At 64.3% G+C, this 27,976-nt stretch overlaps 1 protein-coding gene across 1 annotated transcript; it reads left to right on the forward strand.

Moving 5' to 3' along the window:
- Positions 1-5,904: 5,904 nt before the first annotated feature.
- On the forward strand, positions 5,905-27,976 carry MYO15A (myosin XVA). Its single transcript, XM_057381309.1, has 64 exons — positions 5,905-8,886; positions 9,652-9,734; positions 9,946-10,009; positions 10,115-10,224; positions 10,439-10,513; positions 10,692-10,782; positions 10,921-10,926; positions 11,259-11,362; positions 11,858-11,921; positions 12,006-12,119; positions 12,297-12,458; positions 12,555-12,668; positions 12,751-12,809; positions 13,127-13,250; positions 13,323-13,418; positions 13,510-13,641; positions 13,901-14,026; positions 14,218-14,295; positions 14,672-14,826; positions 14,939-14,984; positions 15,105-15,229; positions 15,433-15,550; positions 15,632-15,807; positions 15,879-15,963; positions 16,245-16,298; positions 16,439-16,520; positions 16,604-16,734; positions 17,620-17,715; positions 17,810-18,045; positions 18,520-18,698; positions 18,795-18,867; positions 19,023-19,214; positions 19,346-19,440; positions 19,528-19,616; positions 19,691-19,817; positions 19,933-19,994; positions 20,099-20,162; positions 20,247-20,385; positions 20,943-21,033; positions 21,116-21,212; positions 21,401-21,522; positions 21,617-21,676; positions 21,866-21,941; positions 22,246-22,361; positions 22,441-22,559; positions 22,642-22,783; positions 22,989-23,100; positions 23,257-23,331; positions 23,649-23,854; positions 23,922-24,052; positions 24,131-24,185; positions 24,290-24,362; positions 24,562-24,635; positions 24,720-24,802; positions 24,982-25,112; positions 25,240-25,334; positions 25,719-25,796; positions 26,019-26,115; positions 26,200-26,360; positions 26,461-26,594; positions 26,694-26,827; positions 27,191-27,324; positions 27,493-27,633; positions 27,724-27,976. Exons 1-64 carry the CDS (start codon positions 5,905-5,907, stop codon positions 27,823-27,825), a joined length of 9,747 nt encoding a protein of 3,248 aa, XP_057237292.1. The 3' UTR covers positions 27,826-27,976.

A 27,976-nucleotide genomic window follows, 5' to 3' on the forward strand; every position in this document is an offset into this window, starting at 1 on the left:
TGCATTGGCCAGAACCCCTTCCTGGGGAGCTGCTGAAAGGAAATGTGGTCAGTCTTTTTGCTGTGTGTAGGAAGAAGGGCTTTCCAGGAGGACGGGTGCAGGCAGGAGCTGTGGATTTGCCCCCAGAAGAGCAGCACCCTGCATTTCTCTGCTGTAGGAGGGAGGAGAGCCTTGGCTGGATGRCASTCWGRGAAAGCCRCCCTCAGCAGCCCTGCTGSTGCTCTGTGCCWCAGCTCCTGCCATTCCCTGCTCTTCCCCCTGCCTCCAGGCTCGTTCCTGCTGTTCCCAGAGGGCTGTGCTCATCCTGCCCCATCCCTGGGGCCGTTCCCCKGTGTGAGCACAGCCGTTCAGCGCTCCAGATGTGGAGCAGGGTGGATCAGCTTCGCCACAGCCCATCAGCCGCCCTCCATCTAGCGCTGGAACCAGCGACGGCTCGAGGCGTGCTCTGTTTAAAATGCCTGTTCCAGGCAATCAAGCAGGTTTGATTGGCTGAACACTCCTCTTATAATTTAATTTAGTCAGGAATCGTTTGCAAAGTAATAAAAAGCGACTCTGCCTCCAAATACATTCATTTAATTCAATGAGAGACGGTTGCTGCGGCGGGCTCGCCTCAGCCAGCTCCCCTCACCCCATCACGGTGACATCTCAAAGTGCTGCTCAGGGCCGTATATAAGAGTCACGATCCGCAGTGACAGCTTAATTGTCTCAAATGCTGACAAGGGTCACCCCAACCARCCATCGAGAGGGGTGAGGAGCCGGCTGGGGAGGCTGCGGAGAGCAGGATTTATGGCTGGCAAATAGTTTTGAATTCCTCTGGTTGCGCCTGCTAAATGATGAACCTGCCCCGAGGGGWTTGGGGCTATTGATTGTAATTTGCAGTTAAGCCCTCGCGTTCTGAGGAATCAGCATAATAAATACCCACCGCATTACGGCTGGGACGTGCCTGCCTGGAGGAGGAGGAAGCGGAGCCTTTCCCGGCTCGGGTGCTGCTGCAGGATGCTCTCTCTCCCCCTGCATTTGGSAGAGCCAGAGTATCCATCCATGCAGGAAAATGGTTCCCAGTTTGGTGGGATGCAGGAACCCAGTGCTGGAATGGGGAGCATGAAGTGATGTGARGGGAGGTGGAATGTCCTGCCCATCCAGAGAGGAGAGGATGCTCTGGTGTGGTTGGGATGATGGGTGTCTAGATCCCTGTGGAGAGGGGTGTGAGGGGTGCATTTGTCTCCCACGTCTCGTGATTTCTAGATTTCCATTGGTTTGGGGGCAGGAATAGGTCAGGGCCATTTTCCAGCTCTTCACATCTGGGCTGCACTGAGGCTCATCTGCATKCTGGGATGGATGTGGGAAGGTCCAGCTGTGTCACCAGGGGCGCAAGGGACAGGGACCACGGGAGGACGGGACCCTCACCCCTCCAGCTGCTCCTCCCCTGCTGCTCCCCTGCTCTGCGAGGGAAGATCAGCTCCCATCCCTCTGCTCATGAGTGGAGATGACAATAATAGCAGTCATCAAATATGTATTGGGTCCCTGGGCGCAGCAGCCATGGTCCCGCAGCTGCCAGCGGAGGGATGGTCCCTGCAGGGAGCRGAGCTGGGAGCACAGCCCTGCCAGAGCACCGAGCCAGCCCCAGGCCGTGCAGGGCAACTGGMGACCCCAGGTGAGTGGCTGTGGGTGCCCCAGCTGGGTGGCACCTCCCTTGGGCTCGCAGGTGCCGTGGTGGCTTGGCTGAGCTGCCAGGGAGGGACCTTTGTGTGTGATGGTGGTTCTTACAGTTCTTACATGAACGCTGCAGTTCAGGTTCTCCCAGTGAAGGTGTGTGGTGTCCTCTCACCTCTGCCTGTCCCTGCCTTTATCCCCCTTATCTCCCCTTCGGCCTCCCACCTTCTCCACAGCTCTACATTCCCACTGAGAGCAGAGCAGCCTCCCCTGAACACCCTCTYCTTCCCCAGAACCCTCTACCCCATGTTTCCTATCAGCCCTTCCCCAAATTTCTTTTAGCTCAGAGCTGTTTTGCCCCAGGAAAGCTCCTGGGSTTGGCTCTGGGGCTGAGGTGATGGCACAGGGCTGTGACCTGGCTCCAGGGCTGCCAGCCAGAYATTCCTGGGTGCGTGCCAGCATCGTGCCCAGCTGGTCTGTGCTTCCAGCGTCTGCTCTGGCCTATCTCYTCTCATAACACGTCCCTTGTGAGGAGCAGGAAGCAGCTGGCAGGCAGGGATGTGTCATGTATTGCTCATATGCTGGGTCCCCATCCTCATTTTGGAGGCAGGAGCTGGGACGGGTTGGAAATTAGCCAGGTCAGGAGGGTGATGGGTGCTTGGGGGAGCAAGAAAAGACCCCGCAGCGCCTCAGGGGTTTGGATGGCTGTGCCATTGTCACATTGCTGGGAGGGCCCATGCTATYCCCAGCGTCCCTGGAGCTGTGACTGGAGTGACGAGAGCTGTGGCTGGGCCTCTTCACCTGCTCACAGGTGTTTGAAAGTGGCTGTGCAACGATGCAGAGCTGACGACAGGGAAGGGGACGCGGTGAGAGGCGCCGCGGCAGCCGGGAGGTGCCCGGGCTGGCTCGGTGGTGCCGGAGCGCGGAGCTCCCGGGAGGCACGGCAGCGCCGGGGCCAGCGCCGTGGTGTGGTGTGGTGTGGTGGCACGGAGCCCTGCTCCGGCTGTAACTGGAAACAGGCTGTAAGCGGAGCCGGGGCCGGCTGGGCACCGCAGACCTGCCTGGAGACGTGGAGCCGCTGCCTCTGGAGCTCTGCCCGCCGATGCCGGCACTCGGAAGGTACAGTCCTGGGCAGCCGCGCGTCCTGCCGGGCTGGGGCGGGTGAACCCCCGAGGCCAAAGTCTCCATCCCCTCCCTGCATCCAGCCACGGCACAGCCTCCGGCTGCAAATGGGACCGGGCCGTGCCCCCGGGCTGAGGCGGCTTTCCCTGCCTCACCCACGTGGCTGGAGCTATTCAGGATCCACGCGATCAAAGGATGCTCTGGGTMTGGTCTACCAGAGCCTTGGTACCCATTGCCACCGCAGAGACCCCTCACTGCCAGATTTTGCACCCAGGGTCCCTCCTGTGCGCTGCTGTTGGATGCAGCCATGCCCAGACACCCTGGAACAGGCGCCAAGCGTGGGTGCCCCTCCAACCCCCAGCATTTGCTYCCATCCTGCTGCACAAAAGCCTCTCGCCCGTTGTTTCTGCCGTGCCAAAGGCAGGTGACCTCTGTGCCCAGGATGAAGAACGTGGGGAGCTGTTTTGGGRTCTGGTGAAGAGGCTGGGACCATGGAAGGCAGCGTCTGTGTGGGATGAAGCYCCCTCTCTCTCTCCCTTTATTCCCCTTCTCGGAGAGCCCTTGTCACCGGCAGGGAGACACCACGGGCACGGCCATGGCAACAGCACGGGAGCTGTGCCACGGCACCGAGAGCACTGCCGGGGCCGCTCCCTTCTTTGTGGGGACAGAGGTAGGGACCGTGGAGGGCAGTGGGGTGGTGGTAAGGACTGTCCGAGCAGTGGGAGGCAGGGAGTGACCTGCAGCAGCTTTTCAGCAGCCCGGAACCCCCTTGCTCRCTGCCAGCAGAGAGGGAAGGGCTGTGTCCCTGTCTGAGGGGATTCCCTGCCCCATGGCGGTGCCCAGGCTCTGTGCCCATGCTGGGATGTGGGGGTGGTGGCGGTGTGGGGCAGGCTCTGTCAGCTCCATACGGCTCCGTGGCCACAGTGACTGTGACAGTGCCGTGCAGGGCTCCTGCTGATGCTGTGTTTCTGTCACAGACCCTCTCCTGGTGCCTGCTGGGTGCYTCTCATCCCGCTCTGCTCTCCCTGCACTCCAGGGCTGCCTCCATCCGTGCAGACCCCACCAGGATGTCTCTATCCCAGAAATTAATGCAGGGAACAGGCAAAGCCATGGGATCATGGCAGATGTCCCTCTGGCATAGATGTGGCAGGGAAGGACAAGGCAGGGGACAACACAGTGCCAGGAGGTGCCAGCCACGGCCTCCCCTGATCCTGGGGGAGACCTATGGGTTTAGTCCTGCAGCTGTTCTTTGGTCCTGCCAGCTGCTGCACAGCTGGAAGGAGGTGTCTCCCCAAATATCCCTGTGAGGGAGTGCAGCGGGGCTGCCCCTGCMCACACCGGCCCCACCGCTGCCCGCAGGTGATCCATGTGGGACAGCGAGTTCCCACCGCTGCTGCTTAAACTTTGATGAGCTGCAGCAGCAGGAATCCAGGCCTGGCATTAACATTTGATGTGGTCACCCCATGCCTGGGCACGTGTGTGTGCGAACACGCTGCTGGCACTGCCGCGGGTCACACGTGTGGCACATGCAGCCCCTCCTGCCAGCTGTGTGTGGGCACGTGTGGCACCCTGCACGTACCCTTGGCATGGCGTGAGGAGCGACCCCGCGGGCTCTGGGCTCCTCAGGGCTTCCCAGCAGCGCTGTGGAATTCGGTCTGGTGTTGGGTCCCTCCCTTGAGTCGCTTCCCTAGGGCGTGCTGCCACTGCTGCCTCGGGCTCTGCCGAATTGTCACCTCTCTTGGTGCCGCCGATTGGCAAGGATCCCTGGGTTTCACCCGTCTCCGTGCTGGCTGGAGGAAGAGGCTGATTCCTCGGGGAGGGGCAGAGGAAGCGCCAAGGCGTGGGGAGRTGGCAGGGTCCCGTTCTGGGGTGACAGCGCCGTCCCCTGCAGTGTGGCCCCGCGGGGATGCTCCCAGCTGCAAGGGGCCCTTCCCCGCTCCTTCGGAAAAGTCTCCAGGGCTGGCGTGGTGCATCCCTTGCATTATTCATGCCGCCGTTAGCCCGGCGGTTGGGTTACAGCCGGAGCCCAGGCACCGGCACCGCGCTGCCGACTCGCGGGGTGCGCGGGAGGCAGGAGCAGCTCCGCCGGGCTGCCCCGGGGCCGTGTCCCGCCGCCACAGCGCCATGCCAAGCGGGCGGCCACCGGCGCCCGAGGGAGCCGCACACGGGCATGTGCCTCGCCAAGGTCGGGCACAGGTAAATACCCACCCGGGGCGGGCGGCGGGGTCGGGAGCCGGCCGGTGCGCCGGGAACACGCTCCTGCCGGCGCAGGGCATCATCTCCCGGGGCCCCGCTGGGGCCGGAGCATGAGCGCCCGCCGCTGCCAGGATGGCCGGCAAGAAGGGGGAGCGCAAAGGGAAAGGGAAGAAGGGCAAGAAGGAGGATCCCAACGAGTCAGAGGATGCCTCAGATGTGGAGCTGCTGAAGGGAGAGGAGGCGGAGGCGGTGGAGGAGGGAAAGGAGGAAAAGGAGGAAAAAGAGGAAAAAGAGGAAAATGAGGCCAAAGAGGAAAAGGAGGAAAAAGAAGAAAAAGAGGAAAAGGAGGAAAAAGAGGAAAAGGAGGAAAAGGAGGAAAAGGAGGAGAAGGAGAAGGTTGAGGAGGAAGCAGCTGCGGAGGAGCCCAAGAAGGGGAAGGGGAAGAAGGGGTTTCCCATGACAGGAATGGGAAAGAAACTGGGCCTGGGGAAGAAGGTGCAGCAGGAGAAGGARGGAGAGGACAGTGAGAGTGATGCTGCAGCAGCCAAGAAGAACACAAAGGGCCCCTCCAAGTTTATGATGGGGYTGGGAATCGACAAGAAGAAGAAAGSGGCCAAGGATGCAGCRGCCAAGGATGCAGAGGCCAAGGATGCTGAGGCCAAGGATGCAGAGGCCAAGAACCAGCCCGAAGCACCTGTGGAAGCCAGCCCAATCGAGGAAGAGGTGGCAGAGCCACAAAAGCCCCGGGCAAAGAAGCGGAGCCTCCGCAGCACCTCAAAGCTCTTCCTGGGCTTCAAGAAGATGGGGAAGAGTCGGCCCAAGAAGGGGCAGTTCAAGAACACATCCCGCTTCCTCTGGGGGYTGCACAAGCACAGCACCAAGAAGAGGAGGAAGAAGAAGAACAAGGCGGTGTTCAAGTCCACCTCCAACCTGATGATGCGCTTCAAGAGTGTGGGCAAGAAGAAGAAGGAGGAGGCCAAGAAGGAGGCGCCATCACAGGCACCATCAGAGCCATCTGCTGTGCTGCTGCCGGAGGGAGGGCAGGTCCCCGAGGGCAGCGAGCTGCTCTTCCGTCAGCGGCCGGAAAGGAAATTCAAGCCACGGGCACAGGTGCTGAGCAAGGCGGCCGCAGCCACGGGCTGGCTGGCCAGGAGGGTGCTGTCGCGGCGCGGGAAGCAGGCTGGGGGCAGCCGGGCGACGGACAAGGCCTGGCTGAGCCGCATTGGTGCCAAGAAGCTGCCGATCCCCACGAGAGATGAGATGCTCAGGCACCGGGCCAACATGAAGCCGATCCTTGGCAGCGCGGGGCCGTCGGCCCCCGGCACAGCGCGGAGAGGCAGCATGGCGAGGCAGCCGTCCCGGCAGCGCTCCCAGCGCGCGGCCACCGAGGTGCTGGTGCCTCGTTATGGATGGGCTGAGGAGGAGAACAGAACCTACAACCGCCAGCGAGGCTAYGGCAAGGAGGATGGAGGCTACGGATCCCGCCGTACCTACGCCAGGAAGGACGATGRAGCCTACAGGCCCTGGGGCAGCCTACCCAAGGAAGGAGATGGAGTGTACAGCCCCCAGCACGGCTACGCTGAGGAGGATGGAGCCTATGACCCGTGGCATGGCTACAACGAGGAGGAGGATGGTGCTTATGGCCCTCAGCACAACTACTCCGAGGAGGAAGAAGGCTACACGCAGAGCCCAGGCTACCCAGCAAGGTACGGCTTCGAGGATGAGGTGTCRACCCCCTACGCTGACTACCCTGGCTATGAGACAGAGGAGGAGTATGACTATTATGGGGGATCTTGGGAGGACAGTGACCAGCCAGGGCACCCCTATGGCTACTCAGAGCTCGAGGATGAGSGACAGTTTGGTGGCGGGTCCCCTCGTGGCCTCTACGACCCATACAGCAGYGACCCAGAGTACGGTGAGGAGGCGGCAGGGCCCTTTGGCTACGGGGGGGACCCCTACGGGGATTTTGGGGGGCCCTTTACCGGGGGGTACCCTGGGGGCGAGTACCCCGAGCACCGCATCCAGTACAGCGAGGGTGGGTGGGCGCCGCACGCCCAATCCTCCTGCAACCCCTACGCCCTGGGCCTGGAGGAGATCGATGAAGGYGAGGAGCCCGACGAGTGGGAAGAAGAGGAGGAAGAGGAGAAGGAGTATCCCTTYTCCATCCTGAACACCTCCTCGCTCCGGGGCATGCGGAAGGCGCTCTCCTCCAAGCTCTCCCTCAACAGGAAATTCAGGCTCTTCCCCCGGCCCCAGGTCAAGCTTTTCGGCCGGGACCGCCTGGACGTCCCCCTCCCGCCGTCCCCCCACCTTCCCGCCGCCCGTGACGAGGATGACTACGAYGAGTACGAGCCGCCGCGGCCCCCGGCAACCCCGGGCCCCAGGGCATCCTCGGGACGCTGGGCTTCGGCAGCTCGGGCGTGCGGGAGCCCTCTGGGACAGTTCCTCCAGCGCTCCCTCTCGAACCCCTCCAGTCGCCCGCCGCGGGGTGCGGGCGGATTTCGTGGGTCYCGCACCCCCCAGCCCTCCTACAGGCGCTTCAGCCACAGGCTGCCGGGGGAGAGCGCCGGTTTGGGGGGCCGGGACCCCGCACCAGCCAGGGACCCTTCCCCGCCGGCGGGGCCATGGGGGCAGCCCCCTCCCCGGGAGCCGGGGGCCGCGCACCGGCCGTCGCTCCGTAACCCCTTCGCCAACCCCGGGCGCTCCCCGTCTCCACCGCCCGTCTGGCCGCGCCCCGGCAGCACTCGGGGCGAGGGSCCCCGGCGATCCCCCTCCGTCGGTGCCAGCCCCCGGCGCTTCGGSCCCGAGCCCCCCGCCCCGCCGCCGGTCGCCCCCCGCTCACCGGGCCCGGGGGGGAGGCGCCTGGGGGGGCCGGGGGCGGCGGCGGGGAGACCCCAATCCACGCGGCGGAGCAGCCCCCCGGGGCTGCCGCTCCCCCAGGCCTGGCCCCGGCTCCCCGAGCCCCCCACCAAAGCGGTGAAGCCGCTGCAGAGGACCCCGTTCCTGGGACCATCGTCCCGCCCCGGCAGCCGCCGCCTCGGCCCCTCCTGGGATGAGGTGCTGACCCCCTGGCAGGGTCCCCCGCGGGGTCCCGCCGGGGTGCCYCCTCCGYCCAGCCCCGCTCCCAGCACCCCCAAAAGCTTCATCCAGCGCATCGGGCAGCCCCTTGCCGGGATGGCCCCCCGCTCCCCACCGCCGAGGCCGTCTGCTGAAGCGGGGGGCCGCAGCCCCTCCAAAGGGCACTCCGTGGCGCAGTCCCTGGCTTCGCTGCTCGTCAGGAGCGTGGCCCAAAACAAARCCCCCTCATCCTCACCATCCACCCGCCATCCCTCCACCCGCTCGCCCCCCTTGCCCCGGCGCTCAACGCGGCGGGACGGAAGCACCCGCAGGTCTCCGAGCCCACCCTCGGGGCGCCGGGGCTGGACCGACACCGGGCGCGCCATCCTCCCCTCCAGCCCACGTGGCAACCGGAGCCCCTCACCGCCCCGCCGTGCCGGTTTCCTCCCACCTAACGCGATATCCCCCAGCTCTCCGGCCGTCTCCCGCTACGGCGTCCGTCCCCTGGGGCCGGCGGAGCCCTTCGAGGGTGACGGGGTGGCCGGGGAGGAGGGCGCGGGGCGCTACGCGGTGGTGACGCCTCAGGTGCAGAGGTTGGGCTCCTACCGGCGCGCATCTCGCATGTACAAGCAGCACTGGTCCAAGCAGCACGTCGTGAGGGTGCAGGAGATGCCCGACGTCTGGACAGCCGAGCAGGGCCGTCCCCAGCGGCCCAGCCAGGGCAGCCGGCGGTGGGTGGGCCAGTGGGGAGAAGACCTCACCCGATACCTGTGCCCGCGCCCGCCGGCGGCCAGCTGGAGGGACAGGCACCGCTGGGCGGACCGCTACCTGGGCACCAAGCAGCCCTGGCGCATCAAGGTAACGCCGGCGGGGAGCCCCCTCGGGGGATGGAGCCAGGGGSCGAGCAGGCAACCGGCGGGACCGGGGTCAGGGTGGCGAGTTGAGGTGKCTGCCGGCTAGCCCGGGCACGAAGGCGCCGGTGCCCAGGGGTTTGCAGCGCCCAGGGTGGGGGGTAAGTGGCTGTGGGTGGTCTGGGCGCTGGCGGGGGTCCTCCCGTGGGGAGCAGACTGGAAGGGGGGATCATGGCCTGTTGTGTGTMCCCCCACGAACGGCCCCTCTGGGGACACTTGATTCTGGCGTATGGAAATGCGGAGACCCGATCCGGCGGGGACAGGCGCAGGTGGCACGGTGACCCGGCGGGGTGTCCGCTTTCCTGCCCACCGCCTGGCCGGGGGCCAGCACAGGCTCCCTCCCGTGTGCCACCCGTCCCGTGTCACCTCCGCGCGTGGCCGGGGGGAGCAGCCTCAGCCCCCTTCCACCACCTCCAGTGGAGGTGATGCCCACGGTGAGCAGGATTAGGATTCTCAGCACCAGGTTTTCCTGGGACCATCCCCAGGGTGGCCTYGGTAGCCCCACGTTCCTGTGTTCCAGCACTGCTGCTCATGCAATGCTCTTGCTGGGGGACCCGTTTTGGGGCTGAGGGGTGTTTTCTTGGGGTTCCTGCCATTGCTGATGGTGTGTCCCCTGGTTTGGGTCACAGATGGTGCTTTTGGGGGTGGTGGCAGTGGCCGGGGGGCGACATTTGGCACATCCCTGCCGTGACGAGGTGGTCGCTCCATGCAGATGCAGTCGCTGTGCAGCTTGCCCATCATGCGGTACCAGGAGGCACAGGAGGAGGACGGGCTGGAGGACATGACCCAGCTGGAGTGAGTGTCCCTGTCCCCAACATCGTGACTCAGCGCTGTGGGGGACAACGGGGCTGCAGCCCCAGACCGGATACCCCTGACCCTGCTATCCCACCCCAACATGGGATCTGCTTCAGCCTCTGGGGCTGGGGGTGCTGGGGACACTCTGGGGACAGCAGACACTCCCTTGTCCCCCCTGTCACCCTCTAATGCAGCCTCTGCTCCATGCCAGGGACCTGCAGGAGGCTGCGGTGCTGAACAACCTCCGGACACGGTTCGAGCGCCATCTCATCTACGTAAGCTCAGGAGGGCACAGCATCCCCCAAAGAGTGCAGGGGTGGGGTCTTTGGGGAGCCATCCCCCTGTGAGAGCTCACGGCCCCACACCTCTCTCTCTGGCAGACCTACATCGGCAGCATCCTGCTGTCGGTGAACCCGTACCGGATCTTCGACATCTACGGGACGGAGCAGGTGCTGCAGTACGAAGGCAGAGCCCTGAGCGAGAACCCGCCGTGAGTACCGGGCTGTCCMCAAATGCTCTGTGGGGACAGGGCCGCTCCCACCCATCATCCCCCACACCCTGAGTGGCTCCAAGCCYTGAGGGATCCTCGGTGTCTGGGTGCTGGAGCAGCTGTGTCCGCGCACGGGGGTGCTTGGGGCACTTTTGGGGTCCCTGCGCTGGGGCAGCCTGCCACCCACACCCCGCTGTGCTTCCCCCCACCCCAGGCACCTCTTTGCCATCGCCAGCGTCGCCTACTCCAAAGTGATGGATGCCAAACACAACCAGTGTATCGTCATCAGGTGGGACACGGCTGTCCCCAAGCGCAGCCCCCGGGCGTGGCYCCTCAAACTGCCGGGTCGCTGTCACCAGCCTGGCTTGGCCTTGGGACAGGGTGCTGAGGGAGTCTGGGGGGATTTGGGGTGGGCACCCCCTGCTTGGCTGGTGACAGCCCCGGCCGTGTCCCTCTCTGCTTTCCAGTGGGGAGAGCGGCTCGGGGAAGACCGAAGCCACCAAGCTGATCCTGCGCTACCTGGCAGCCGTCAGCCAGAAACGCAGCAGTGCCGCACAGGTAGGGTGCTGCCCTGGGGACATCCCCGAGTGCCCATGTCCCCATCCTCTTCTCCCACCTCCCAGCGCTCTCCTCCACCCCTCCTCACGCTTCTGCTGCTCTCTCCTTGTCCCCACGCTTCCACCTGGACCACGGCAGATAGAGGTACCGAGGGGACACGTGGGCTGGGATGGCTCCAGGGGAGGGCCAACCATGGTGGCACCATGGCTGTGGCATCCTAGCTGCAGGGGGAAGGTGGGAAGGACAGCAGGAAATCAGTGCAGGCACATGGATGGAGTCCTTGTGCTCTCCCACATCCTCATTTATCCTGGCTGTGGTGCACACCCCCAATTTGGGCACCCACGGGTGTCTGCATGGAGSATRGGGTGGCAGGGAGGGTGGCAGGGTGACAGAGGGGGTGCCCTCGCCTTGGGCACGTCCTGTGGCATGTCAGGTGCCCAGGATGACCCCTCCAGCTCTCCCCATCACCATGACAGATCCTGGAGGCGACCCCCTTGCTGGAATCCTTCGGCAACGCCAAAACCGTGAGGAATGACAATTCCAGCAGGTTTGGGAAATTTGTGGAAATCTTTCTGGAAGAGTAAGTAATGCTGAGTGACACCTGTGTGTGGCAGTTCCCGCCCCATGTCCCCTGCTGCCCCGGGGGTGTCCAGCCCAACCCAGCCCCCTGTCCCTCGACTTTGGGAGGACACTTGGGGACGCTTTTGGGGACAAAGTCGAGGATGGAAAGGTGATGGCACCTGAAGACAGGTGGCTGTCTCTGAGGTAGGGACAGGGACACTGTGACCTGGGCTGGCACCTTGACCAYTYCCAGTGCCCATCCCTGTCCTCATCTCCCATCCCATCCTCGCTCAGCCCCACTGACCCCAACAGGGGGGTCCTGATGTCACCCCAGGGTGCAGTGCTGGAGCCAGGTGCAGACACCTCTCCCATCCCTGGACCTGGGGGGCACCTGGGGTTTGGCACTGACCCCCCAATGTGTTGAGGGGCATTGGGGCATGGCTGGGTGCCTTGGGGGCCCACAGCCCCTCCCCAGGCTGAGGTTGCCAGCCCGGTGCCCCCTCTCACCCTGCAGCGGTTTGATCTGCGGTGCCATAACCTCGCAGTACCTGCTGGAGAAGTCCCGTGTGGTCTTCCAGGTGTGTGGCAAGGGGGTCCTGGGCTCTGCCCTTCCCTCTGCCCCTTCTGCCACCCCGTCCCCAGCTCTGTCCTCTGCTCCCCAGGCCAAGACYGAGCGCAACTACCACATCTTCTACGAGATGTTGGCCGGGCTGCCGTCCCAGCAGCGGCAGCGCTACTGCCTGCAGGATGCTGAGACCTACTACTACCTGAACCAGGTAGTGTGTCCCCTCCTCAACCCCCCCTATTTTTTGGGTTTTTTGGGTTTTTTTTGGCTGCCAGTGGGTCCCTGAGTCCTCAACGTGTGGATGAGGAGGATGCTCAGGGCAGGGTGACCCCCACGCTGGGTGCTGACCCCCCCGGGACCCACTGATGGACCGAGGGGRTTGTGGCAGGGTGGGAACTGCGAGATTCCGGGCAAGGACGACGCTGAGGATTTCCGGCGGCTGCTCAACACCATGGAAGTGCTGAACTTCAGCGTGGAGGAGCAGAACAGCATCTTCCGCATCCTCTCCTCCGTCCTCCACCTGGGCAACGTCTACTTTGAGAAATACGAGGTACCCCGTGGGGAGCCAAGCCGTGCTCCTCAGGCATGGTTTGGGAYGTGGCAGATGAGGGATTATCACATCCCGCTGCATCCCTGTGTCCCGCAGACCGACTGCCAGGAGATCGCCATGGTGGTGAGCGCCACGGAGATCCGGACGGTGGCTGAGCTGCTGCAGGTGTCCCCTGAGGGCCTGCAGAAAGCCATCACCTTCAAGGTGACGGTGAGTGCAGGGGGGCACGGCCTGGGAGGGGGTCCCTGGTCCCTGAAGTTGCTGAAACCCCATCACGCCATTTCCCAACCAGGAGACGCAGCGGGAGAAGATTTTTACCCCTCTGACTGTTGAAAGCGCCGTGGATGCCAGGTAGAGGGAARGGGGGCTGCCCTGCAGGAGGGCATGGGGTGTCTGACCCCCWGGGATGGTGTGGGAGGTGAAATGCCCTTGGGAAAGGGAYGGGCAGGTCCCTCAGTGTGGACCAGACGCTGTGGTGGGTGCTGGCTGTGGCAGAGCTGTGGTGCCATTGTGGAGCTCAGCTCATCTCTCCCCTCCCAGGGATGGTGTGGGAGGTGAAATGCCCTTGGGAAAGGGATCCCTCAGTGTGGATCAGACACTGTGGTGGGTGCTGGCTGTGGCAGAGCTGTGGTGCCATTGTGGAGCTCAGCTCATCTCTCCCCTCCCAGGGATGCCATTGCCAAGACTCTCTACGCCCTGCTCTTCGGCTGGCTCACAGACCGCATCAACAGGCTGGTGTCCCCGCGCCAGGAGGCCGTCTCCATCGCCATCCTGGACATCTACGGCTTCGAGGTGAGCAGAATCCATCCCATCCTTACCCTGGCTCCACCCTGGCTCCATCCTCACCGACCTTTCTTCTCGCAGGACCTCAGCTTCAAYAGCTTCGAGCAGCTGTGCATCAACTACGCCAACGAGTACCTGCAGTTCTTCTTCAACAGGATTGTGTTCCAGGAGGAGCAGGTGGGGCTGGCGGGCAGTGCTGGGCTCTGTCCCTGTGCTGGGCACGGCTGTGGGGCCGGGGGATGGGGATGACCCCATACCCACCCTGCAGGAGGAGTATATCCGGGAGCAGATCGAGTGGAGGGAGATCCCCTTCAGCAACAACCAGCCCTGCATCGACCTCATCTCCCAAAAGCCCTACGGCATCCTCCGGATCCTGGATGACCAGAGCAGCTTCCCCCAGGTGAGGGGCTGTGAGGTGGCAGCACTGAGAGGTCACTCTCTTTGGGAAATCACCATGGTCCAGGGCTGCTCTTCTCCTGGGCTGTCCCGGACAGCCTGAAAAACCCTCCAGGTTCCTCCAGGCTGGATAAATCCAAACAATCACAGAAGCATCGTGGAATCACAGAAYGGTTTGGGATGGAAAGAACCTTAAAGATCACCTAATTTCAACCTGAAGCTGAATCACCAGAGCTGTGTCTCTCTCCTGTGTCCCTCCCCAGGCCACTGATCACACGTTCCTCCAGAAGTGTCACTACCACCACGAGATGAACCCGCTGTACACAAAGCCGAAGCTGCCGCTGCCYGAGTTCTCCATCAAGCACTATGCAGGGAAGGTGACCTACCAGGTGTGTGCTGCTGGGATGCTCAGCTGGGGGGTTCAGGCGAGTTAAGGAGTTAAGGAGAAGGTTGATCCTGCACCAAGGAGGGAGATACAGCCCAGGGAGTCTGCCTGTGGTCACCCATCCCAGCCTGGAGCTCCTCACTTTCCCCCGTCATGGTGCTGGGCTCCTCACCATGAGGTTTTGCTCTTTGCCAGGTTCACAAGTTTTTGGATAAAAACTATGACCAGGTCCGTCAGGATGTGCTGGACCTGTTCCTCAACAGCAGGACCAAGGTAGGGCCCTGCCTGTCCCTGGCTCTGCAGTGGGATAGCCCCTTTCCGTACATCCCTTTCCATGTCCCCATGGCTGGTGAARCCCAGGGGGACCAGAAGCAGAGGATGCCCCTTTTTGGGGTGAAAACCTGTCTCCACCTCTGGGATCCTTTGGGCTTGGACCCCTTAAGCATTTGGCACAAACAGGGGCTGCTCCTGTGCTTTCTATTATCCCTATCCTCATTCCCATCCCTATTTAGGCAGCCCAGCCACAATTAGGGAATGCAACTTGCTCAGGGCTGGGCAAAAAAGCAGCAGCCAAGCTGGCAAGAGTATCCAGGAGAGCTGCAYCMTCCTGGCCACYCTCCTCCTCTCTAACACTTCCCATSTCCCCAAGGTGGTGGCCAACCTCTTCTTCGGCCACGCCCAAGTGCTGACCCGGCAAAGGAGCCTCCTCAAGAGGAGCAGCACCAGGACACGGCGCTACAAGGCTCCCACCGTGGCCTCACGGTTCCAGCAGTCGCTCCTGGAGCTGGTGGAGAAGATGGAGAGGTCAGKGTGGGCAGGGTGGGCAGTCAGGCCRTGCACTGGGCTGTTGGGAGCAGGGTGACAGCAGGGTGGCTTTGTCCCCTGTCCCCTGTGGCTGACGGGGTCTCTGTCACAGGTGCAACCCTTTTTTTGTGCGCTGCCTCAAACCCAACAGCAAGAAGGTGAGAGCGGGGGCTGTGCTGCCCGTGCTGCCGCCCGGCTGGCACTGCAAGCATGGTGGGCACACGGTGTGCAGGGGTTTGCCCCTACAGCTGCTGATCCTTCTCCCCATCCCCTCCCAGGAGCCGGGGCTCTTCGAGGCCGACGTGGTCAAAAGCCAGCTGCGGTACTCGGGGATCCTGGAGACCATCCGCATCCGCAAGGAGGGCTACCCCATCCGCATCCCCTTCCTCGTCTTCCTCGACAGGTGCCTGGGGGCTGCAGGCTGGGCGCTGCCATCACAGCGAGGGGAGACCACAGAGCCTGTGGGTGTTTTGGGGGCAGCATTTGGGCTGGGGTTCCCCCACACAGGGAGCTGGGAGCCCCTCGCTTTGGTGCACAGCTCGAGGAGGGGCTGTGCTGGTGTCCCAGCGGGGTTCTGCGTGGTGACAGTGCCGTGGGCTCCCCCAGGTATCGCTGCCTCGTGGATATGTGGTCCAATGTCATTCCCAACGGACACAACTGCGTGGAGATGCTGAGGAGCCTGTGCGCCGTGAACCCCACCATGTACTACGTGGGYGTCACCAAGGTACGGTCCCAGGAGGGTTCTGGCGATGCCCTGGGGGCGCTGACCAAGGTGAGGAGCTCACGGCCCCACCCCTGCCCCCAGCTCTTCCTGAAGGAGCAGCTGTACCAGGTGCTGGAGAGCAAACGATCCCGTGCCCATCACCTGGCCGCGCTCACGCTCCAGCGCTACGCTCGCACCTTCTTCATCAAGCGGCGCTTCCGCTCCCTCCGCCGCAAGATCATCCTCCTGCAGTCCCGAGCGCGGGGATACCTGGCCAGGTGRGGGTCCCGGGGGGCTGTGGGTGGGCACCGGCGGTGGCAGAGGGTGACGGGTGTCTGTCCTCCCGCAGGCAGCGGTACCGGCGCATGCGGCGCACGCTCATCAAGTTCCGCTCGCTGGTGCACATCTACGTGAACCGCCGGAGGTACCTCAAGGTGAGGCGGGGGCTGGCACATCCCAGGGGGTCCAGGGAATGTGCTGCCACCCTGCTGCATGTTCGGTGGTGGGTCTGGAGAGAGCACAGTGGCATCCCCAGACCGTGAGCCCCGCCATGTGGCACCCTACAACCTCCTCCGTGTCCCATTGGGTATGGGCAGTGTCTTTTTGGGGTGAAAACCTGGTGATATTGCGGGGAACAATGGCACCCCAGGGGATGGTGGTGCCTCAGGACCTCCCTCCCTCCGGGTGGGACTCAGCACGGCTGCTCTGCCTGCAGAGGAAGGAGGATGCTCGGCGGCGGGCCGCGGCCGAGAGGGAGAGGATGAAGCAGGTAAGGACGTGCGGCGCTGGCGGCGGCACACCCGTGATGTGCCATCCATCGCCCATCCCCTGCTCCCGGCCACGGCACCCGCGGGTGCTGGAGCGKGGACCGGCACGGCAGGTGGGCACATCCGTGTGCTGCGGCGGCAGGAGCTGACGCGGAGGGAGGTGGTGGATGTCACCCACCTGGAGGTGCCGGCCGAGCTGATGAGGCTGCTGGAGACCGCTGCAGGTGAGCGGGTCCTGAGCTGCCACCGCTCCCAGCCCCCGGTTCCCTCCGCCACGGCCGTGCCCTAGCTTCCCGCTGTGCCGCAGCCTCCCGGGAGGTGAACTCCGGCTGCGTGGTGCTGGTGCCGCCGCCGGCGCTGCAGCCCGACCCCCAGCTCACCCTCCCGCTCGACATCAACGACTACCCCATGGCCAAGTACGTGCGGGGCCACTTCCAGGTAAGGTGGGCGCCGCGGCCCGGCAGCGGGGAGCCTTTCCCGACGGGCAGGCAGCTTTTGGGGAGTCCCCGGCACCCCGGTCACGGTGCAGCAGCGAGGTTCGGGGTCCCCGCAGCGGCTCCCCGCACCGTCCCACCGGGCTCTGTCCCGGCTCCCGCCCCGGGGACACCACGGGTAGCGAGACAGGCTGGATCCGGGGTGGCTGTGGTGCTGTGGGGAGCTGGCTGCCACCTCCCTCCCTCCCCGTGGGTTCCTGTCGTCTCCAGAGGCCGGGGGGACCCTGCTGAGGTTATCGGAGAGAGACCCGCTGAGCCCTCCTGGACGCCCGAMGCGGGGCGGATCCGGACGCTGGGGCGGGAGACCAGGTCGCTTTGCTCCCGGGACCCCGGCCCCACCCACGGYCACTTTGCCCATTTCCTCTTCCTCATCCCTGTTTTTACCCTGTGTTTCTCAGCCCCCGGCATCCTGAATGACTGCACCGGGGCTGGATAAGGCTCTCAGCCTTGTGAAGGTGTTTGCATAGAACCACAGACCCACAGAATGGTTTGGGTTGGGAGGGACCTTAAAGCCCATCCAGCCCCACCCCCTGCCACGGGCAGGGACACCTTCCACCATCCCAAGCTGCTCCAAACCCTGTCCAACCTGGCCTTGAATGTTTCCAGGGWTGGGGCAGCCACAGTTTTTCTGTGTCAGGGGCCTCCCCACCCATCTCTGGTGCTGCCAGCACATCCTGAGCCCCTCCCTGCCCCACTCCCAGAGGGCTGCTGGCCCCATCCTGCACCCCACAGTCTCCACCCAGCAYCCACACCACGCTCAGCACCATGGGGCCGGCCCCTCGTGGCCTGAGCTGTCCCCAGGTAGCCATGGGTGCGGGTGTCACCGCAGGAACCGGCGTTTGGGATGCTGACGGCCCCACTGAAAGCCCCCCTCACCCGKCTGGATGAGGAGCTGTGCCACGAGGCTCTCAGCCTCTTCAAGCTGGTAGGTGGGACAGCACAGGATCCGTCTCTGCAGCCCCCTGCCCGCTCCCCGCTTGGGGACGGCCGGAGGGAGGACCTGGCTGTCCCTGCGGCAGATCATGCGCTTCATGGGGGACCCGGGGCTGGGCGGCCCGCAGGAGACCCTCTTCGGCAACTACATCGTGCAGAAGGGGCTGTCGGTGCCGGGGCTGCGGGACGAGCTCCTGGCACAAGCTGCCAACCAGGTGTGGAGGAACACCAACGTCAACAACGAGGAGCGGGGCTGGCTGCTGCTGGCCACCTGCCTCAGTGCCTTCCCCCCATCCGCCGCCTTCGACAAGTACCTGCTCAAGTGAGCCAGGGAYGGGCCCTGGGATGGGGAATGGGGATGGCTGGGACCCTTGGGAATGGACTGGGAGCACTGCTGGGGCTTTTCAGGGCTCTCCTGGCCTGAGGATGCTGCCCAGACCCCAAGTGGTTCCTTCACGATTGCTTGGGCCAGCCTGGCACACACAGCCAGGTCCTGTTGGGGATGCTCTGAGGTCCCTTTCAGGATCCCTCTGGCCAAGCTGGCATCCATGGCCGTGTCCCTCTAGCTTCCCCAGGGCCAGCCTGGCACATGTCCCCAGGGATACTCGCCAAATCCCTCTAGGGATGCTCCGAGGTCCTTCCAAGATGCCTTGGGCCAGCCTGGCACAGCTGCCTGGGATGTTGCCAAGATTCCTCTGGGGATGCCCTTAATCCCCATGTGGTCCCCTGTCCCAAGCTGGCTCTCACGATCCCGGCCATGTCCCTCCTGCAGCATCCTCCCTTCCCTTCCCCACAGGTTTGTGTCTGACTACGCCTTCGCYGGCTACAAGCCGGTGTGCCAGCGCAAGCTGATGCACGCCATGGCCCGGTCCCAGCTGGGCGCCGCCGCCGCCCGCACCTTCCCACCCTCGCTGCTGGAGTGGACAGCGAACAGGCGGCAGGCCAGCATGGCCCTCAACCTGCACTGCTTCAACGGTGGGGCACGGTCCCAGTGAGGATGGGTGCGGGGGTGACCGCCCTCACAGGCGGGAGGGGACTGGTGGCACCTGCTCACCGCCCRTCCCTCCCCAGGTGATCAGTTCTGCTGCCCCATCCACTCCTGGAGCACAGGCGAGGACCTGGCAGGGGATGTCCTGAAGCTCAGGTGCGTGCTGGTTTGGCACCCACCCACCTGGCAGGTCACCGTGTCACCTGGGGCTGGCTTGGGTGTCCCCAGGATCTGGGAGCTGGGATGCCCAGCTCATGGGCAGGGTGTCCGTGTGGAGCCTGTGTCCATGCCCAGTGTCCGGCTGTTGGCAGGGGGCTGGTGGAGGGCTGGCGTGGCTGGACCGTGGCCATGAAGGCRGGTGCCCAGTGGGCTGAGCTGGCTGGACACGACTATGTCCTGGACCTCATCTCCGACCTCGAGCTGCTCCGGGGCTTCCCCAGACAGAAATCCTGCTTCCTGATCGGACGGGACGGGAGCGAGAGCCACAGCAGGGACAGCCAGCCGTAGGTACCCGGGCAGGGGTGGTGCCCCACTGGGGGCTGCTGGAGGAGTGCTGGGCAGGGGTGGGGGGGCTCCTGAAGGGGAAATCTGGCATCCAGCGGGAGCTCGATGAGCGCATCCTCCCTCTCTGCAGGGTGCTGGGACACGGATTGGATTTGGAYGAAGTGCCTCCTCCCCCGGCTGTGAAAGCCCCCACGCTGCCCTCCCTGGAGGGGTACCATCCCCACGGTAGGGCATCATTCCTCGATAGCTCCTGTCCCCAGTGCTGTGGTGAAGCCTTGCCATGCCCGTGCTTCATCCCTTGTCCCCTCACAGACGGGGAATTTGGGGAGCCACGCAGCCAGAAGGGCTTGGACCGGTACCTGGACAGCCTCTTCGACCCCGTGCTCTCCTACGGCAACGGGGTGAGAAGGGTGTCCCCGTGCCCGTTTTGGGGTGTAGGTGGCTCGGCCACTGTGCCCTGACAGCTGTTCCCCAGGAGCTGGAGAAGCCGGCCATCCTCTCGCAGCGGCTGAAGGGAGGAGGTGGCGTGGGAGGGACGAGCGGCGGCGCTGGTGCCAACCGGAGTGACCCCCCCGTGCCCGCGGAGACGCGCCAGCCGAGGGGTGAGCGCCCCAAGCACTCCCACATCCCCACCGGCTCCCTGCCTCAGTTTCCCTGTCAGATCCTTGCACCCAGTGCCCCATAGCCCTGACTGAGCTCTCCCTTTTCCCATCGCAGGCACAGAGCCGGACAGGTCCCCACAGCGCCGGGCAGATGCCAAGCAGCCTCCCGGACCCTCGGTCAGTGCCAGGGGGTCAGCAGGGGGGGGTGCCTCAGTGGGGCAGCCCCTGGGGATGGGAGCAGCTGGGGGTGCCAGGTGCTGATAGCACCGTGTCCCTTACAGGGCAGAGTGACAGAGGGGACGCCAGCCCACGTCCCGCACCCCCGGCCCTACTCGCAGAAAGCTGGTAAGGGGTCCCGGTGCCATGGGGTGGCCGCAGGGGCTCGTGGCACTGAGCCAGGGTCCCTGAGCCGTGTGCTTGGCYCTGCAGCGGCCGTGGGCCAGCGGTGGCCGGGAGAGCCGGTGCGGCATTCCCGGCTCAACTCGGAGCACTTCCCACGGCCCACGCACGACATCCGCAACATCATCCGGCAGTGCCAGCCAGCCCCACGCAGCTCCCAGCCCCACAGGTACAGCCCTGGCTCCCCCCAAACCACGGGCTCCTCCTGCCACCGGCTCACGGGCTAGTGCTGATGCTGGGTGTAAGGAACGATGGGGTGTAGGAAATGACAGGCTGTAGGGAGTGATGGGGTGTAGGGAGCTATGGGGCTGCAGGTGGTGGCAGCTACAAGGAATGCTGGAGTGGAGGTGATGCTGGGGTGGAGGTGATGCTGGGGTGCAGATGATGTGGGGTGTAGATGATGTGGGGTGCAGGGGATGTGAGATGCAGGGGATGTGGGGTGCATCGGATGTGGGATCCAGAGGATGTGGGGTGTGGATGATGTGGGATGCATGGGATGTGGGGTGCAGGGGATGTGGGATGCAGGGGATGTGGGGTGCATGGGATGCAGGGTGTAGATGATGTGGGGTGCAGGGGATGTGGGATGCAGGTGATGTGGGGTGCATCGGATGTGGGATCCAGAGGATGTGGGGTGTGGATGATGTGGGATGCATGGGATGAGGGATGCAGGTGATGTGGGGTGCAGTTGATGTGGGGTGCAGGGCATGTGAGGTGCTCTCTCTGCAGCAAGCTCTTTGGGAAGAAGCTGGACCCCCACGAGGAAGCCATGCAGATCCTGAAGGAGCAGCTCTCAGCAGCCCGRGTGCCATCAGCTGTGGTAGGAATGCGGCCACCCCCGTGTCCCCCATCCAGGCCGGGGGTGTCATTGTCACTGACCGCAGCCCCTCCGTGCCCTGCAGGGGCCCAAGGAGGTGGTGGCTGCCGTGAAGCCGGTGCCAAGTGCCAGATACCAGCCTCGAGCACCCGTGGGACGTCCGGCAGCCGCSTGGTCCCCAGGTATTGCCGGGCAGAGCTGTGGCACCGCGGGGACAGGGTGGGGTGGGACACCTCGTCCTCCCAGTGGTACCTGGGGATAACTGCTCGGCTCAGCCCAAGAGCAGCTCCCTGTGCCTCAGTTTCCTGCGGGGAGGGGGCGTTGGTGATTCCCCCCCCCGGGGTTGCGAGGCTTTTCTGTCCCTTTGCAGTGTCTGTCTCACGGGAGCTCCCGTCCGAGGCRCAGCAGGTCCAGACCCAGCTGCACCGGAGCTGCAGCGAGGACTTCTACACCTACCACAACGTGCCCTGGAAAATATTCATCCGGAAAGAGGTACAGACTGTGGGGACACTCGGGGACAGGCTGGAGCCAAGGTCCTGCGGGAGTAGGGGGGTTTACACCAAGCCCTGGTTTCTCTTCCTGGCAGGTTTTCTACCCCAAGGACAGCATCAACAGCCTGCTGCTGCTCGACCTCATCTTCCGGCAGGTGAGGCACCGAGCTGGGATCCCCTGGGAGATGGGGTTCTCCCCAGCGGGGTGATGCTTTACTCATCCCACTGTGGCCATCCTGCCTTCCCCTGATGAGCTGTGGAGGAGCTGGGGGTGTTGCAGGCTGGAGCTGGGGGCACAGTGCTCCTCCCCACACAATCCCACTGCTCCTCACCTCCTTTCCCAGATCTACAATGATGTGCTGTCYGACACCTGCGTCCGGATCAGCCACGAGGAGCGGCTCCGCTTGAAATCCCTCTTTGGTAACGCTGTGTCCTGTTGCTCCCTGCCTGAGGAGGCTCACACCCCCAGCCATATTTATGCCCATCCTCTTCTCCTGGGCATCTCCAAGCCATGACTGGCTCTGTTTAACCTCTGTTTAAAGTTCTGTCCCCAAAAGAAACGAGCCCCCGGTAATTTAGTGCTCCTCAACATCACAAGTTGTGTCAGGTGTCAGCAACTTGCCGGGGGGACACAAACCTGTCTCTGCAACACAGTCCTGCCAGCCGTGGGAAGGGCGTGAGCAAGGGGAGGATGCTCACAGGAGATATTTCCCTCTCCCCACAGCGGAAAACAAGCTGGACTCCTTCTGCCCCGTGGCCACCGAGAGCGTCAAGAGGGAGATCATCGCYGCGGCCCGGGATGGCTGCGAGGTGTATTTCTCCCGTCTGTTCCCTGCCACGGTGAGGGTCTGGCCATGGGACAGTCAGGGTGGGGTCACCGTCCCCGTGCCCATGGCTGAGGTGCTGTCCTGGCCCCCAGGGCAGCGTGGGGACGGGTGTGCAGATCCTGGCCGTGTCCCACACCGGCATCAAGCTGCTGCGGATGATGAAGGGCACCAACGTGTCCGGGGAGCAGCTGCGGGTGCTGCGGACCTACAGGTACGGGTGGCCGGGGTGGGGTGGGTGCTGTGGGTGCCWCGGACGGCACAGGGTGTTTCAGCCTCCCCTCGCCCTGCCCCAGCTACCCCGACGTGCTCTTCGTGACCACCCCATCCAGGAACATGCTGGAGTTCAACCTGCGCAGCGAGAAGCTCATCCTCTTCTCACCGAAAGCTCCCCAGGTCAAGGTCATGGTTGACCACTTCATCACGGAGCTCAGGAAGGTGGGGGGTGCCCTGGGGCCAGGGTGGGTTTGTCCTGGGGGTCAGACCCTGCCTGKGTGTCTGCGTTGGGGGGGCGCCCTGCGAAGGGGACCGTGGCTGGATTTGGGGGGACATCCTGGGATGATCCGGGGTGCTCGAGTCCCTTTGCTGGGTGGGGTGTGGGTGTCCCTACGTGCACGGGCTGTGCCACACCCCCTGTGCCCAGGACTCCCAGTACGTGGTGGCCGTGAGGAACTACAGCCCGGAGGACGGGCGCAAGCTCAGCTTCCACAAGGGGGACATCATCCACCTGCAGTCCCCGGAGCACCCCGAGAGAGGTGAGGGACCCCCAAAACCTCCCATGCCAAAATGCCCTCAATGGGGGCACAGGGGCAGCGGACTGATGGCTTGCCCTGCCTCGGGGGTGGCTGTGTGCTTGCCTTGCATGCTGTGACCCCCCATGTCCCCGTGGTGTCCCCGTGGTGTCCCTGCAGGCCACTACTACGGGTGCKTGGTCCGCAAGAAGGTGATGTACCTGGAGGAGCTGAAGACGGGCACCCAGGATTTTGGTGGGTGCCACACTGCCCCTGTGTGTGTCCTTGGTGTGTCCTGAGCTGTGTCCCCTCCTGGGGCTGGGGCACAGGGCAGAGTCCTGCCTCTGTGACCCCTCAGCAGGAAGGTTTGGGGTCTTTTTGGCCCTGACCCGATGGAAGGAGATGCTCCCTTACAGGTCCCACCCTGGGTGGCACCCGCTGCTGCCCATGTCCCTCAGGTGACAGGCTTTGTGTCCCCGGGCCCGTGCCTGTCCCTTGAGTGATGCCAAACTGTGGCTGCACCCAGCCAAACCCCACGGCCAGATCCCATCCCCTCCGTCTGTCTGGTGCAGGGTGGAAGTTCGGGGCCATCCACGGCAGGTCGGGGCTCTTCCCTGCCGAGTACGTCCAGCCCGTGGCAGCGCCCGACTTCGTCCATCTGCCCGCGGAGAGGAAGGAGGAGCCCAGGGGCAAGCAGGGCAAGGTGGCAGCTTCAGCAGCCGTGGCYGTGGCCGTGGCCTCGACTGCCGCCGCCCAGGAGCTGGACCGCAAAACCGAGGTGGGTCCCGGCCCGGGGCTGCCCCGCRGTGCCAGCTGTGCCCGGTGCCCACTGCCCCGCTCTGCAGGTGTCCCCAGCCGGTGCCACCTTGGCGGAGGGTCTGGAGGGAGACGTCGAGCAGCTCAGGGAAGTCACAGGGGCCTGTCCCATGCTGGCCTTTGCCCAGCGGCATTTCCGCACGGCGCGGCGTGGGACCATGTGAGTGTCCAGCGGTGGGACAGGGACACGCCGTGGTGGGGACACCTGTGCCAACCTGCTCCCTTGTCTCCCTGCCAGGGATTCCTACGGGGCGAAGGTGCCGAGTGTGCTGGAGATGCTGACGTTCACCAAGGTTTGGGGGAGCGGAGTCCTGGGGTGTCCTTGTCCTGCTGTCACCTGCAGGTTCCCTTGAGGTGCCAGCAGGGACCCAGAGCTGGCCCTCTCCCCCTGCCCCAGGTTCCCATTCAGGAATCGCTCATTGAATTTGTGGACAGTGGCCTCAACAAACTGGCTGCTGAGGCTTTCCAAGGTAGGCAGGGGCACAAGTGGCCTGTCCCCCTGTCCCTCAGCCATGCCCAGCCCTGTCCTTGGAGGAAGTTGGGGTTGGACTGGGAGGGGCAGATGGAGTGTCCTAGGGGAGTTTAGTTCTTCTGGTCCCACCCAGGAGAGCACATCCCTGGGGAAGGRACACACTGAGCTGTGTCACCATGTGGCTTTGTTGTCCCCAGCCGTGATGAAGTTCATGGGTGACTACCCTCTGCGGGGGCAGACTGAGCTGGATGTCRTCTGCATCATCCTCAAGGTAAGTCCCTCACTGGGGTGGTGAGTCCTGGGGGTGGCCTGGGCAGGGGGTGGCAGAGGAGTGGCAGCTGTGCCTGTCCCCCAGCTGTGCGCGGATCACGAGGTCCTGCGGGACGAGGTGTACTGCCAGATCATCAAGCAGATCACCAACAACACCAGCACCAAGTCGTGAGTTCCTACACCCCTCTGGGACAGCAGAGGCTGGCGYTGGGGACACTTGTGTCCCTGGCCTGGGGGAAGAACTGGGGACCCCATCTTTGCAGACGGCGGTGCTGCACCCCAGATGATGGGTGCCACCACGGGCACCCTCACCCTGCCCAGGGGATCAGCCCCGGTTCATTCCACAGGGACAGCTGCCAGAGGGGCTGGAGGTTGCTCTACATCCTCGCTGCCTACTACAAGTGCTCCGAGGTGCTCCGGCCCTTCCTCCTGGTCTTCCTGCGGGACGCTAGCAGGCACCCGGAGCTGCCCTTCCACGGTAGGGGCTGTGTGCACCCCAGGGTGGGGAAGGACATCCCAGGATGTCATGGAGCTCAGGGGGGGCTCTAGCAGAGCCAGCATGGCTGCTCAGCCCCATCCTTCATCCCAGTCCCTGYTCCTGCCAGGCATCGCCAAAGCCTGCGAGCAGAACCTGCGGAAAACCCTGCAGTTTGGCGGCCGCAGCATCTTCCCCAGCAGCATGGAGCTCAAGGCCATGGTGGTGAGGCCRGGGGCTCCTGGGTGCCATGGGGTGGGGCAGGGCTGGTGTCACCCTCAGATCCCTCCTGGAAGTTCTGGTTCCCCTCCAGAGGCTCGTAATTTCCCCCAGACACCACCCTGAAACTAAGCTGGTCCTTTTTGGGATCTTCTCAAGAGAGCAGAGTCCTTCCTAGGTCTGCTCTTCACCTATTGGGGTGTGCCCTGAGCTTTTCAGGAGCTCTGTGGACATGGAGAGCGGGAATGATGGCTCAGCTGGGCAGGATGGGCCAGAGACAGGATGATCCCAATGAGATGGTTGCTAAGGGATAGCTGTRGGATTTGGGGTGTCCTGTGGGGTCYYRCTGTATGAAGGGACCCCTGCACCCCAGCGTGTCCTCCCGTGCAGGCCGGACGCAGCGCCAAGCGCCAGCTGTTCCTCCTGCCYGGTGGCATCGAGAGGCACCTCAAGATCAAGACGTGCTCGGTGAGCCAGAGGGGACAGGAGGCTCAGTGCACCCCAGGACTGTGGTGGCCCCCAGGTTGTGGGCACCCAGAGGGTGTGGATGTGGGAGGGCTGTTGGCATTCTCTGGGAAAAGTGGATCCCAGAGCAGCTGCATGGGATGAGCCTCAGTGCAGGACAAGTTGGTGGCCCAGAGCACAAYAGGGGGGTGTGGCAGTGTCCCAGCCCTCTGTCCCTGTGCCCAGGTGGCTCTGGATGTGATCCAGGAGCTGTGCTGCGAGATGGGGCTGCAGAATCCAGAGGCTCTGGAGGAGTACATGCTCTTCGTGGTGACCGACAGAGGTGAGGGGTTGGCAGGGATGGGTCAGATGGCACAGGACAAGGCGGGTGGTGTGGTGGCCACGCTCAGACCCCTGGGTGGCACAGGGCAGAGCGTGCGGCCGCTGACCCGCCGGGAATACRTCCTGGACGTGGCTGCCGAGACGGAGCTCCGGGACACCAGCTACACCTTCTGGTGCCGCCGCGTGGTCTGGAGCCAGCCCCTCAAGTTCGACAACGAGCTCTACGTCACCGTGCACTACAACCAGGTCGGGCCACCCCGTCAGCCTCCCCCAGGGCCACCTCTCTGCCTCCCTCAGAGCGTGCCCTGTCCCCAAGCTGTGTCCCTGTGCTCTTTCCCCCCTCCAGGTGCTCCCTGACTACCTCAAGGGGCTGTTCACCGTCCTGCCGCCGGCRAGGCCAGGAGAGCAGCACTTCCCACATGTGGCCAAGCTGGCCGCCCTCCAGCACCGAGCCAAGGACCGCCACCACCTCCCCACCGCGTACGGCGGGGCATGGGGCACCTGGYGGGGGGAAACACGTGTCCYGTGGGGTTTGGGACCCACTGGCCASYRCTGGCCCTGACTTTGGGCTCCCCACAGGCGGGAGATGCAGGACTACGTCCCTCCGCAGCTCTTCCGCCTGCTGAAGCCCCAGTCGTGGCTGCAGATGGTGACCCAGCACGTGCAGCAAGCTCAGGCACTCAGCGCCCACCAGGCCAGGGCACAGTTCCTGGGTGAGGGGACAGCCACGGGGATGGGGAGGTGACATTCACAGCCAGGGAGAGGATACAATGCTAATGAGGACATAGCTCTAATGAGGATGTAACGCTGCTGGAGATGCAGCCCTGCTGGGGATGGGATGCTGCCTGGAGGGTGATGATGATGATGGGGATGGGATGCTGCTGGGACAGAGCCTGGGGCACTGCACATGGAGAGCAGGATCCATTGACAGGACAGACAGGACAGGACAGGACAGGACAGGACAGGCTGCTTCCAGGCCCCACGCTTGGACATCCATGTCCCTTGGCTTCTCCTGGGTGCAGGCCACCCTGGGGACTGGTGGCAGTGGCACTGAGACCCCGTCCTCTGCCCTGCAGGGCTGCTGAGTGCCTACCCCATGTTCGGCTCGTCCTTCTTCTACATCCAGAGCTGCAGCAACAACGCCATCGTTTCACCCTGTATCCTGGCCGTCAACCAGAACGGCCTCAACTTCCTCAGCAAGGACACCCACGTAGGTGGGGGATGGTTTGGGTTGGAAGGGACCTTAAAGCTCATCCAGCTCCAACCCCTCGCCGTGGGCAGGGAYACCTTCCACTAGACCAGTTTGCTCCGAGCTCGGTCCCCATTCCCCTCGGTGGGGTTCCCAGGGCGCACAGGCCACCCCTCTGTCCCCCTCCAGGAACCCATCGCCAAGTTCTCGCTGAACGAGATCCAGTCCACGCGGACGCAGCGGCCGACAGCCGGATCCAGCTATCCCTACGTGGAGATCACGCTGGGAGAYCTCCTGGCCCAGGGCATCACCCAGCTGCAGCTGGAGCAGGTCGGGGATGCTTTGGGGGGCCCGAGGGGGCCCTGCTGGGGCTCCCACGGTGGTGGCACGGCCACTGACCAGCGGCGTGTCCCCTTCCAGGGCCTGGAGCTGTGCCGCGTGGTGGCCGCGCACATGGAGAGGCTGCTGGGCGCCCGGGAGAAGAGACTGACGCTGCCGCCCAGCGAGATCACCCTGCTCTGAGCCCGCCATGGCCTCGGAMCCCCGGCACCCCAGAGCCCCGGCATGGGGGACAGAGGGCGCGGCGACCCCGGGGTGTCCCCAGCGTGGCCGGTGGCCGCCGTCCCCCTGTCACCCACCCACTGTTGTTCTGGGTTTTTATACACGCCCGGGA

Source organism: Malurus melanocephalus, unplaced genomic scaffold (assembly GCF_030028575.1).
Source record: "Malurus melanocephalus ecotype Western Australia unplaced genomic scaffold, MMel_1.1 scaffold_504, whole genome shotgun sequence".
NCBI lineage: Eukaryota > Metazoa > Chordata > Aves > Passeriformes > Maluridae > Malurus > Malurus melanocephalus.